Below are 13,653 nucleotides of genomic sequence, written 5' to 3'. Positions count from 1 at the left end.
AGGTGGCTGGAGCTAAAGGCATAGTCAAGGTTAATGCTCCTTTTTCTTTATCCCAAATCAGATAGTGTTTAGGCTCTTTTTCATCAAATATAAAAATCCAGCCCCGTTCATGGCTCGTTTGGCAGCAACCCTGAGACACTTTACAGCCCTAGACCCTAAAAGGTCAAAAGGCCGTCTTATTCTCAAAATACATTTTATTACCCAAGCTGCTCCCAACATTAAATAAAACTCCAAAAATTAAATTCTGGCCCTCAAACCCCACAACAGGACTTAGTTAACCTTGCCTTCAAGGTGTACAATAACAGAGTAGAGGCAGCCAAGTAGCAATGTATTTCTGAGTTGCAATTCCTTGCCTCCACTGTGAGACAAACCCCAGCCACATCTCCAGCACACAAGAAATTCCAAATGCCTGAACTGCAGTGGCCAGGCATTCCTCCAGAACCTCCTCCCCCAGGAGCTTGCTACAGGTGCCAAAAATCTGGCCACCAGGCCAAGGAATGCCTGCAGCCCAGGATTCCTCCTAAGCTGTGTCCCATCTGTGCAGGACCCCACTGAAAATCAGACTGTTCAACTTACCTGGCAGCCACTCCCAGAGCCCCTGGAACTCTGGCCCAAGGCTCTCTGACTCCTTCCCAGATCTTCTCGGCTTAGCAGCTGAAGACTAACAGTGCACAATCGCCTCAGAAGCCCCCTAGACCATCACGGATGCCAAGCTTCAGGTAACTCTCACAGTGGAGGGTAAGTCCGTCCCCTTCTTAATCAATATAGAGGCTACCCACTCCACATTACCTTCTTTTCAAGGGCCTGTTTCCCTTGCCTCCATAACTGTTGTGGGTATTGACAGCCAGGCTTCTAAACCTCTTAAAACTCCCCAACTCTGGTGCCAACTTGGACAACACTCTTTTATGCACTCTTTTTTAGTTATCCCCACCTGCCCAGTTCCCTTATTAGGCCGAGATATTTTAACCAAATTATCTGCTTCCCTGACTATTCCTGGACTACAGCCACATCTCATTGCTGCCCTTCTCCCCAACCCAAAGCCTCCTTCACATCTTCCTCTCATATCCCCCCACCTTAACCCACAAGTATAGGACATCTCTACTCCTTCCTTGGCAACCGATCACATGCCCATTACTATCCCATTAAAACCTAATCACCCTTACCCCGCTCAACGCCAGTATCCCATCCCACAGCACGCTTTAAAAGGATTAAAGCCTGTTATCACTCGCCTGCTACAGCATGGGCTTCTAAAACTTATAAACTCTCCTTACCAGTCCCCCATTTTACCTGTCCTAAAACCAGACAAGGCTTACAAGTTAGTTCAGAATCTGTGCCTTATCAACCAAATTGTTTTGCCTATCCACCCTGTGGTGCCAGACCCATATACTCTCCTACCCTCAATACCTCCCTCCACAATCCATTATTCTGTTCTGGATCTCAAACATGTTTTCTTTACTATTCCTTTGCACCCATCATCCCAGCCTCTCTTCACTTTCACTTGGACTGACCCTGACACCCATCAGGCTCAGCAAATTACCTGGGCTGTACTGCCGCAAGACTTCACAGACAGACCCCATTACTTCAGTCAAGCCCAAATTTCATTCTCCTCTGTTACCTATCTCGGCATAATTCTCATAAAAACACACGTGCTCTCCCTGCTGATCGTGTCTGATTAAGCTTCCAAACCTCAATCCCTTACAAAACAACAACTCCTTTCCTTCCTAGGCATGGTTAGTGCGGTCAGAATTCTTACGCAAGAGCCAGGACCGCACCCTGTAGCCTTTCTGTCCAAACAACTTGACCTTACTGTTTTAGCCTAGCCCTCATGTCTGCGTGCAGTGGCTGCCGCTGCTTTAATACTGTTAGAGGCCCTAAAAATCACAAATTATGCTCAACTCACTCTCTACATTTCTCATAACTTCCAAAATCTATTTTCTTCCTCATACCTGACACATACACTTTCTGCTCCCCGGCTCCTTCAGCTGTACTCACTCTTTGTTAAGTCCCACAATTAACAAATTGCTCCCGGCCCAGCCTTCAATCCAGCCTCCCACATCATTCCAGATACCACACCTGACCCTCATGACTGCATCTCTCTGATCCACCTGATGTTCATCCCATTTCCCCACATTTCCTTCTTCCCTGTTCCTCACCCTGATCATGCTTGATTTATTGACGGCAGTTCCACCAGGCCTAATCACCACACACCAGCAAAGGCAGGCTATGCTATAGTACAAGCCACTAGCCCGCCTCTTAGAACCTCTCATTTCCTTTCCATCGTGGAAATCTATCCTCAAGGAAATAACTTCTCAGTGTTCCATCTGCTATTCTATCTGCTATTCTACTACTCCTCAAGGACTATTCAGGCCCCCTCCCTTCCCTACACATCAATCTCGAGGATTTGCCCCCACCCAGGACTGACAAATTACCTTTACTCAACATGTCCTGAGTCAGGAAACTAAAATACCTCTTAGTCTAAATACACACTTTCACTGCATAAGTAAAGGTCTTTCCTACAGGGTCTGAGAAGGCCGCCACAGTCATTTCTTCCCTTCTGTCAGACATAATTCCTCAGTTTAGCCTTCCCACCTCTATACAGTCTGATAACAGACCAGCCTTTATTAGTCAAATCAGCCAAGCAGTTTTTCAGGCTCTTAGTATTCAGTGAAACCTTTATATCCCTTACGGTCCTCCGTCTTCAAAAAAAGTAGAACGGACTAAAGGTCTTTTAAAAACACACCTCACCAGGCTCAGCCACCAACTTAAAAAGGACTGGACAATACTTTTACCACTTTCGCTTCTCAGAATTCAGGCCTGTCCTCAGAATGCTACAAGGTACAGTCCATTTAAGCTCCTGTATAGACGCTCCTTTTTATTAGGTCCCAGTCTCATTCGACACCAGACCAGCTTAGACTGTGCCCCAAAAAAACTTGTCATCCCTACTATCTTTTGTGCAGTCATACTTCTATTCACCGTTCTCAACTACTCATACATGCCCTGCTCTTGTTTACACTGCCGGTTTACACTGTTTCTCCAAGCCATCACAGCTGATATCTCCTGGTGCTATCCCCAAACTGCCACTCTAAACTCTTGAAGTAAATAAATAATCTTTGCTGGCAGGACTATGCTGAATCTCCTTATCTCCTTAGGCACTCTCCAATCAGATGTCCTAGGTCCTCCCAATTCTTAGACCTTTTATACCTGTTTTTCTCCTTCTCTTATTCCATTTAGTTTCTGAATTCATCCAAAACCATACCCAGGACATCACCAATCATTCTATATGACAAATATTTCTTCTTACATCCCCCACGATATCACCCCTTACCACTAGACCTCCCTTCAGCTTAATCTCTCCCACTCTAGGTTCCCACACCGCCCCTAATCCCGCTTGAAGCAGCCCTGAGAAACATCGCCCATTCTGTCTCCATACCACTCCCCAAAACTTTTCGCCACCCCAACACTTCAACACTATTTTGTTTTATTTTTCTTATTAATATAAGAAGGCAGGAATGTCAGGCCTCTGAGCCCAAGCCAAGCCATTGCATCCCGTGACTTGCACGTATATGCCCAGATGACCTGAAGTAACTGAAGAATCACAAAAGAAGTGAAAAGGCCCTGCCCCACCTTAACTGATGACATTCCACCATTGTGATTTGTTCCTGCCCCACCTTAACTGAGTGACAACCCTGTGAATTTCCTTCTCCTGGCTCAGAAGCTCCCCCACTGAGCACCTTGTGATCCCCGCCCCTGCCCACCAGAGAACAACCCCCTTTGACTGTAATTTTCCATTACCTTCCCAAATCGTATCAAACGGCCCCACCCCCATCTCCCTTCGCTGACTCTCTTTTCAGATTCAGCCCGCCTGCACCCAGGTGAAATAAACAGCCATGTCGCTCACACAAAGCCTGTTTGGTGGTCTCTTCACACGGACGCGCATGAAAACAAGCTCTCTTGGCAGTGGCAAGACAGAGATTAAAGTAACAAAGGTAATACCCGTGATGAGCTCTGAAAGGTGAGTTGGGCAGGAAGCTTGAGGCTTTCCCCGTTCCCGAGGTCTCCAGCCTGGAGCGTGGCTGCGTAGCTGACAACAAAGGCATCTCCAGCTGCATAGAGAAAAACACGTGTGACTCAGGGAGGGCTTGCTCACGCCCCCGGCCACACCCCACCACACCCCAGACACATCCTGGCCCCTGGCTTCAGTGGTTCCAAGGGAGGCCACCATGGCAGTGATGCCTGCAGCAGGGAAGCCCTTTGTATTGCACACAGCTGGGTGCAGGGAGGGACTTCTCTGAGTGGTAAACTGGGGAGAGTGAGCTGGGCGGACTCCTGGACTCCCACTCCTGACGTTTCCATTCACGAGCGGGGGTGCACTACCCACAACAGGGCTGGCTCTCCCAGCCCTTTCTCACTATGCAGCACACCTCATTCCATAGGTAAGTTTGGGTGGACCGCGCTCAGCCCATCCTGCTCGGGAGAGGCTGTACCAGGACTGGAGGCCTTCGCCTGACGTAGCCAGGTGGGTGACAGAGCCTGTCTAACTCTGCCAGTCACTGTTCTCACCTAAGCTTGTCCTCCAACCTGCCTTTCTCCCTAACACAGCTTACTTATAGCCCTAAAATGCCACAATATGCCTCATTTCTCAATGTATGCAGATCTCAAATATATATATATACATAGAAACACACATATATATAACATATATACACACATATATATAACATATATACACACACACACGCACACATATACATATATATATAGTAAAAGAGGAGGAATGCTCACTTAGCCTAAGGAATCACTGGCATTTTTGTTTTAAAAATCCTCAACATTTTCATTTTTATTTAAACATTTTTATTTATTTATTTCAGAGACAGGCTTTCTCTATGTTGCCCAGACTAGTCTCGAACTCCCAGGCTCCAGTGATCCTCCTGCCTCAGCCTCCTGAGTAGCTGGGACTTTAGGTGTGGACCATGCCCATCTCATTTTATTTTTATATATCCTAGAGCTAAGATCATGAACGTAAAGTGATAAAGATAATGGCAGTGACAATGACAATGGCAGGGAAGGAAGTCATAGTCAGACCTTCCCCATACAGTGATTTCATCACTCTCCACACGCTGTACCTGCATTAACCCAGCTGATCTCCACACACTGCCCCAAGATGGATGGAGAACACGTGATTTTCTGCAACATACAGAAGAAGAAACTGAGACTGAGAGACAGTGACTGGCTTAGGATCACCCCACTGATGGACAGGGAGCTACCTGACCCTCTGGGTCCCATCATCTTTTCCCCAAACAACACTGGCTCTAATAAAAGAAAAGCACCACATAATAATAATGATGAGGTCAGAATGTCAATGAACTGGGACCTGACTGGTCATTTGATTTTACAGTTATCTACTTATGCTTTGGGGGACCAAAAAAAAAAAAAAGTCACCTGTGCCCCAAGGTGAAAATCAATGTCACATTCCTTGGCATAGTGATGAGTTCACACAGATAAATATGATTTGGACACTGCCCTCAGGGAATGTAGAGCTAAGCATGGGCATAAATAACAAGAATGGAGCAATAGGAATAAAAATAACACCAACAGTGGCCGGGCGTGGTGGCTCACGCCTGTAATCCTAGCACTTTAGGAGGCCAAGGCAGGTGGATCACCTGAGGTCAGGAGTTCGTGACCAGCCTGGGCAACATGGTGAAATCCTGTCTCTACTAAAAATACAAAAATTAGCTGGGCATGGTGGCACACGCCTGTAGACCCAGCTACTTGGGAGGCTGAGGCAGGAGAATCACTTAAACTCGGCAGGTGGAGGTTGCAGTGAGCCGAGATTGCGCCACTGCACTCTAGGCTGGGCGACAAGCACGAAACTCCATCTCAAAAAAAAAAAAAGAAAAGAGAAAAGAAAAGAAAAGAAAAAACCACCAACAAAATACCTCCTATCACCAGGAGCCCAGGAACACTTTCCACAGCCGGGCTGCGTCACACTGCTTTAACTCCCTTACCCTCACAGCACCTTCCTAGGTGGGTGTTATTAGCATGTCCAGAGGAGAGATGGAGAGCCAAGGTTCAGAGACACGCAGTGTACACGTGCCAGAGCAGAAGTCCATGAATTCACGTGTGGAAAGTGCCTAGAATGGCCCTAGGCTTCAAGCAGGGAAGCAGGAAGGGGCAGGTAATCTCTGTGGAAGTTTGGAGGCAGAGGGGTGACTTTGGGGCAAGGGATTGGGTAGGGCTTTCTAGAAAAGGTGACACCAGGGCCAGGTCCCAAAGAATAGAGATGATTTGTAGATTCAGAGTTGGGGAGAGGTGCTTTCCTGACCCACACAAGAGCAAGAGTAGATGCTAGGAGATAGGAGAAGGGTAGGAAGCTAGGTCTGGCAGGAGCACGGACCATGAAAGGTCTGCGGGGAAATGAGATGAGAGAAGTGCAGGACCACAAGCTGGAGAGGGTGTTGGACACCTTCCCTTTACCAGGCAGAGTGCCTGGGTGACATTGTCTCCTTGATTCAATCTCTACGACTCCACAATGGACTGATATTCGCACGACCAGAGCACTTCAATAGCTTTGCAGAAGCCATGCAGCTTCTCAGTCACAAGGCTGGGAGTCACCCAGGTCCATCTGAGGCTACATCTATGCTCTGCTCGTGGCTCCATGCTCCGTGCTTTGAACATGAGTTAAGAATAGCGGATTCATCTTTATATCATTGAAGGCAGGAAAGCACTGAAGGTCACTTAGCTGGGACATCTCATAAAAACTTTTATGACATCATTTAAATCAGAGCCAGCAAAAAGGTCACTACTTGTGGGCAAGCTCCACTAGTAGCTTCTGTCAATAATAGCGTGTTAAGAAGGATTCTGAGGCCTTATCTAGGCTCAGGGAAGGAGCAGCATGACCGATGAGCAATGTGTGCTGTGAGTACGGAGGCATGGAGTCGGTAAGAGTTCCAGGCGTGTGAGAAGCATGACGGTTTACAGATTACCAGGGTGCACAGGGAGCCACACTGCCTGAGCTTGACTCAGCCTTGACAGCGGCCAGCCCTATGACTTCGGGCAAGCTTCTCAGCCACTTTAGTCCCAGTCTCTTCATCTGTAATGAGGTCCTACTAAGAATAGAAGATGTCTTTGCCCTCCTAGGGAAACTGAGTTCTGAAGCCATGGTACCAACTGAATCCCAGAATTGGTTTTAAACCTGCTTAATTGACCAATAACAGCCCACCTCAGGAAACGAACCTCTGAAAGCCAACCAGTGAGGGTGGCAGAGTCTACAAGCCAACCAAGCAGCCCTGGAGTTACCCCAGTGAACATGCTTGAACACACCTGAACACACCTGGACAGCTCAAGAACATGCTACTGAGATGGATGTCAACCCACTCCTACTCTGTCCAGCACAACTCAAAACAAACTCTTCATCTTCCTGAGTGATGGTTAATTTTGGTGATCTGAGTGACAGGTATACTGGGGTCCACTGTAAACTGTATCTTTGTGTATGTTTGAAATTTTTCATAATAAAAATTGACTATATATTTTTAAAAATTTCCCACAACACTTTCTCCAAATCTAACATCTCTCTAAGACAAATGAGAAATTCAGCTTTTTGATTACAGATATTGAATGTGGTCTCTTTTTTTGATACCCTAATAGTAAGATCCACTGTGAGGATTAAGAGAGTGAACACGTGTAAGGCTTTAAGAACATGCCTGACCCAGAACACATTCACCTGGAAGTATCTGTACGTATTCTCATTTGTCATCCCTGACTTCAGAACGCTTTGCTGTTACCTTGCAGAAACTTCTTGCTAAAAGCCTGGAATCCTTCCGAGGTCCTGTTTCCGATGGAGTCCTGAATGGTGAGACCAGCGATGCTGTCCAGCAGGAGCAGCTCTGAGAGGTTGGCTGACGAGGGTGTCTTGGTGTTGTTAACAAGCAGCCATATGTGGGCTGTCTGTGCTTCGCTCGGCCCGGACACCTAGGGCAGAAGGAGAAGGCAGGAGGGCAGATTTGCTGACAAGTCCAGCTTCCTAAAATGGGGCATGAGCCCAGCCTGTGCACATTAGGCATCCAGGAAGAAGGAGGGTAGCACGGTCTCGCAGAGGGTCTGGGAATTTATCAGTCTCCGTATGATTTCAAAGACCCCCAAGAGGGTTTTGACCCACACTTGCCAAGCTGTTGCTTGGAGACAGTTTCAAAGAAACTGAGATGCTGAAATGCAGTGAAATCATCCCTGCAGAGAATCTTAGAAGAAAAAGTCACCAAGTGCAGAACCACTCAGGTTGGGGAGATTGTGACAACCAGTGTTACCAAGCAAACAATGGCTCCTTGGTACTTAGTTATTTTGAAGATTCAGCCTCAGCCCAGGGTCTCTGATGGTCATGTGATCTCCAGGAAGGACCCAAGCAGCTCATCCGCCTCTTGGATCATCTCCCACATTCAGGCTCTGCCCAGCATGTGTCTCAATGGCTCTACTGCCGGAAGCCATCCAGTGGCCCATGCAGCAGGCTCATCACCTGGGCTCTGCACTCTTGCCCTGCCTCCCTCTCTAATCTTGTCTCCCAGCCCTCCTGCACCAGCTTCTCCCCAGCTTTGCTGAAATACATGCAGGAGCTGGAAAAAAGAGAAGGAAGCAATGTGTGTGCTGAGATGAGCGAGCTCTGGAATATAAGAAGTGATAAAAGCAAGCTTCAGAACTGTGTGTGTAATATATTGCCACCTATGTGGAAAAAGAGTGGGGGAGAAAGAAGGTACACGTATGTATACATGCATGGGCACACACTTATAACTGCATGCATATGTCAGAAAAAGTCACTAGAAGGATATACAAGAAACTGCTAACACTGACTGCATCCAGGAAGGCAGACGATGTAGTTGAGGGCCTGTGATAAAATGAGGGCGGCACAGGAAAGGCTTAACTCAGCAGGCCTGGGCTGTCCAAACCCTCCACATTCAAGAGAAAGGACTGGCCCTTCACCAGCTCCTGAAAGCCTGTGGAATATCTTTGCCTGATTACAGTGTGGGTTTTTTTTTTTTTTTTTAATATGCCTGGGTCCTTTGACCCACCAGATAGCTGATGCCAATGATTTGTGGTGGGTGCCTTGGACCCTGCTGTACTGAAATGACCTCTGGAAGGGCTGGAGAATGAGTAACTGAGGTCAGTCTCATGGGTGCTCCATGCCTATGTGACTGAGCCTGAGAAAAACCCTGGACCCGAAGGCTTCAATGAGCTTCCCTGGTTGGCAATATTCCATCCGCACTGTCATACATCATTGCTGGGAGAACTAAGCTCTGTCCACACAACTCATCCACTGGGAGAGACAGCTGGAAGCTCATGCCTGGTCTCTCCTGGGCTCTGCGACATTCACCTTTTTCCTTTCCTGGCTTTAATCTATACCCTTTCTCTGTAATGAACTCTAACTGAGCAGAATGGCTTTTCTGAGTTCTGTAAGTCCTTCTAGCAAATCACTGACCCTAAGGCAGGTGCTGGAGACCCATGACACAAGGATAATATGTGGGATTAGTAACCATCTTGTGGGATTAGGAAGATTAAAGACCTAAAAAACATTAAACAACTTTGAAAACTGTCAGGTACCCTATTAATGATTATAATCTGAAACAAAATATATCATACTTTTTTCCCATTCTAAATGATCTCTGTGGATTTTTACTGACAATTATTTAATTGTAACAAAAATAATCTCAGTCCTAGTGTTGCCATATGAGATATCAGAGACGTTGTTGTTTGTTCATTGCTCATGTGTCTAGACTTGTGTAGGTAAGCCCATGATTTATCAGTTCTTAAATACTTGACTCTACTAAAATGATCTGGGCAAAATCCAATTATTTTTTCTTCAAATATACACCACCAATGGAAACTTACCAGTGCACATTTCTGAAAAATTACTCCATTCTCGGAAGTCCCTTGAACTTCTCTTGAAATGTCCCCATACTACAATAAAATGTAAAAGTTATTAGAAAATGAGAAATATTTCATGCTATATATACTTAATAAAAGTACAAGATGATGAAATTTTTACAGAGGGTAGAAGGATTACTGCTACTAATCCTTAAATAATCTTGAAGTCTTATTTTTAAAAGAGCATTAAAGGATTGGAAATTAAAACTTACGGAAGGAAGAATGTGGACATGAGCTTACACCACAGTGTATTCCTGGTCTGGGTGCATGTGTGGGACACCTGTTTTCACAGGGCTCAGCCAACCAAGACTGACATACCAGCAAGGGGGGATGTGGGAAGAGCAGTGAAGATATTTAACATGTACTGTGTGCTTTCCAGGTGTGGGCTGACAGTACACCTGTGAGCCACCGTGCGCTGTAACAAAGGGCAGTGTGTCTGGGGGCTGGGGACAGCCTCTCTGTGAGCCTGATCCCTCATCAACACAGGGAATCCCCCCGCCAAGGCTTGGCCTCCTCCAGCCCTGCAATGGCTCCTATGAAAAGGTCCCAAAGGAAAGCCAGGGCTCATCCATCAAACACAAGCCTCCTGCTGCCCTTGAAACAGCAGATTTCCTTTCCCTTTGACTAATAACAAATATCTGTTCATTTCTGCCCTTGCCATGCTCCGTAGCTACCCCAGGGCCCTGCAGTATCCACACACCTCCTTTAAATGGGACTGGACCCTTACTTCATCAAGGAAGCCCTCCTTGGCTCTCCTTGCTGTGATGACCACATCTTTTGCACTCTCTGTGTTGCGCACCTGTCACCTGCAGTGGAACAAGCTGTATTCTGAGTCACAGACTCTGGCAGCTCTCAGTGCTATTAATAATCATATGTTTTGTTTATTTTTTATTTTTTTTTATTTTTGTAGAGATGGGGTCTTGCTATGTTTCCCAGGCTGGTCTTGGACTCCTGGTCTCAAGTGATCCTCCTGCCTTGGCCTCCCAAGGTGCTGGGATTACAAACGTGAGCCACCACGCTGGGCCTAATAACCATGAAATGTCTGTCATTGGCTGAGGGCCAGGCATGGCACCCATAACTTTACACACATGAATTCTATTACTCCCATTTTAGAGATGAGGAAACTAAGGTTCAGAAAGGTTAACACTCTTGCCAAAGGTCACGCAGGCAGGAAGCTCGAGACTCTACCCAAGCCTGTATGACTCCAAATCCTGTGATCTTTCTACAACATGCATTCCCTCTCCACAGTGTAACCCTCTCATTGTGTAGAAAATTAACAAAAATGCCATTTTCCAAAGAACACACAGACAATATGCAACAGCATCAGCCTGACCCAGGCCTCTGATTCAGTTGAGCTTCCATCTACCACACCCACCCTAACGCCTTTTTAACACGCTGGGACCCTGAGAGAATTTGCCAAAGCCCTGGAACAGGGACCTGGCTTTCTCTTCTTCTGACCTTCATATAGCATCTTGCAAACAACAACTGATAAATACAGCTTGTGGAGCAAATAAATGCAGAAGGGATGAGTGAGTATGGAGAGTGCTGCCCTGGGAGGTGACGAGTTACCTGTAACTGGAGAGGACTGGAAAGAACAATGAGTACTGTAGCGGGTTCAGTGATGTCCCCCAAAGGATATGTCCGTGTTCTGATCCCCAGAAACTGTGTATGTGTCCTTATTTGGAAAAGGGGTCTCTGAAGATGTAATTAAACTAAGGATCTCAAGAGATCATCCTGGACTATCCAGGTGGGCTCGACATCCATTGACAAGTGTCCTTATAAGTGGCACACAGAGAAGAAACAGACACAGAGGAGGCCAAGAGCAGATGAAGGGAGAGAGTCAAGCAATCCAGCCACAGCCAAGGCCTGGAGCCACCAGAAGCTGGAAGAGGGAGGAGGATGCTCCCCTAGAGCCTGCAGAGGGAGCGTGGCCCCGCCAGCACCGGGCTTCCAGACTTCTAACCTCCCCAGCAGTGAGAAAATACATTCCTGTTGTTTTCAGCCATGCTGTTTGTGGTCATTTGTGACAGCAGCCCCAGGATATTAACATCACTACTTAGCAGGGAGCCCAAAAAAAGGGCTCTTGGCCATCGTAGCTCATTGGCCAAGCTCAACGGTTCTCATATCACGTTAAGCCACTGAACCCACGTTACATAAAACAGAATAGAAAACAATAGCAAGAGCATGGAGCTCTGCCACTTCTACCTATGGGACATGGAACTAGTTCTTAATCTCTCTAATCCTCAATTTCCTGTCTGTAAAATGAGAATAAAAATACTACTGTTTAAGAAACTCATAATGAGGCTCAAGTGAGATTATACATAGAAAGTGCTAAACCCAGTGCCCGGCCCATAGTAAATGCTTGTGAAATGCTCACTGCTATTATGAGCACAGTCATCTTTAATAGCTGGGAGTCACTCGGTCTGGTTAAAGCACAATCCAATCCCTGCTTTGGAAACACCAGATGAGGCAGCCTAGTGCTGAGTCAAACCTCCTCTCCATCTAAATACTGTATGTTGTGTAGCAGAAACAGCACCTTGGAAAAATAAATGGATTTGCTCCCCAATGATAACTATACTTAGTGAAAGAGAAGGAATAGGGTTTTTTTAAGCAACAAAAGCCTGTGCCATTTTATATACAGCCCAAAATTGGTTTCTTTCCAACTTCTGGTATTTGTGTTAAAGTATTGAACTTAATACTTACCAGGCGGTGTGTTATAGGAGACTCTCTTTTAAATAAGTTCTTCTTAGGCCAGGAGGGTATAAAAGCAAATAAGGAATGAGCCCATGGCCCACCAGAAGCTGCAGAAGTTGAGAGTGGGATAAAGACTTCCATTTTCTTGTCCAATTTCATTCCAAGTGGTGCTTCCACTGCAAAACAGCAACGCGCCCATCTTATATAATGCGGAAAGACAGTAAGACATAGAGCTTAACCTCTACAGACAGACTACAGGGTACATGGAAGGCACCTGGAAGATGTTTGCTGGGTAAGTAAGTTAATGAATGAATGAATGATATCATCTCTTTGCCAGGAAAATGAGACATGCTCACTGGGAGGCTACAGAACTTAAGAAGAGCATTTTTCAAAGCCTCATCCCCTTACCTGGGTTATGCAGCCCCACCTAGGAATCAGAACCACTGGACAAGAATGGTGCCTGGGGTGATACTTACACACATGACATTAGACAGCCCTGGGCTCCAGTCCTGGCTCTGCCCCTCCGGCTGTGAGTCCTTGGGCATAATCTCTAACCTCTCTATACCTCAGTTTGCTTAATTCTAAGGCAAACAGCATAGGTCTGACCTCACAAGGTCCTTCTGGGCACCCGACTACTGCAGAGTAAGCCCTCAGTGACCACCACCAACCACCATCCTAAAGAGGATGTGTACATGGCCAGACACAAACGCCTGCTGAGCCCTCCAGTAGGAAACAGCTCCCAGGCCGGGTGTGGCAGCTCACACCTGTAATCCTAGCACTTTGGGAGGCTGAGGCGGGCAGATCACGAAGTCAAGAGATCAAGACCATCCTGGCCAACATGGTGAAACCCAGTCTCTACTAAAATACAAAAAATTAGCCTGGCGTGGTAGCGCGCACCTGTAGTCCCAGCTATTCAGGAGGGTGAGGCAGGGGAATTGCTTGAACCTGGAGGTGGAGGTTGCAGTGAGCCGAGATCACGCTACTGCACTCCAGCTTGGCGATAGAGCAAGACTCCGTCTCAAAAAAAAAAAAAAAAAAAAGAAATGACTC

The 13,653-nt window shown here is 46.6% G+C and overlaps 1 protein-coding gene across 6 annotated transcripts in view; it reads right to left on the bottom strand.

Annotated features, from left to right (window-relative positions):
• EVC2 (EvC ciliary complex subunit 2) overlaps window positions 1-13,653 on the bottom strand; it is a 155,862-nt gene that overhangs the window by 128,928 nt on the left and 13,281 nt on the right. For all 6 annotated transcript variants that reach the window (XM_024246309.3, XM_024246308.3, XM_054553703.2 and 3 more), the window contains 4 exons: window positions 12,613-12,779; window positions 9,874-9,942; window positions 7,782-7,968; window positions 3,994-4,103 (listed from right to left, as the gene is read on the bottom strand). In XM_024246309.3, coding sequence (XP_024102077.3) covers window positions 3,994-4,103; window positions 7,782-7,968; window positions 9,874-9,942; window positions 12,613-12,779 — 533 coding nt within the window. The remainder of the gene's footprint in view (window positions 1-3,993; window positions 4,104-7,781; window positions 7,969-9,873; window positions 9,943-12,612; window positions 12,780-13,653) is intronic.

This window comes from Pongo abelii, chromosome 3, assembly GCF_028885655.2.
Source record: "Pongo abelii isolate AG06213 chromosome 3, NHGRI_mPonAbe1-v2.0_pri, whole genome shotgun sequence".
Taxonomy (NCBI): domain Eukaryota; kingdom Metazoa; phylum Chordata; class Mammalia; order Primates; family Hominidae; genus Pongo; species Pongo abelii.
The sequence above is the reverse complement of the archived record's forward strand: the minus strand, read 5'-3'. Positions and strand labels throughout refer to the sequence as shown.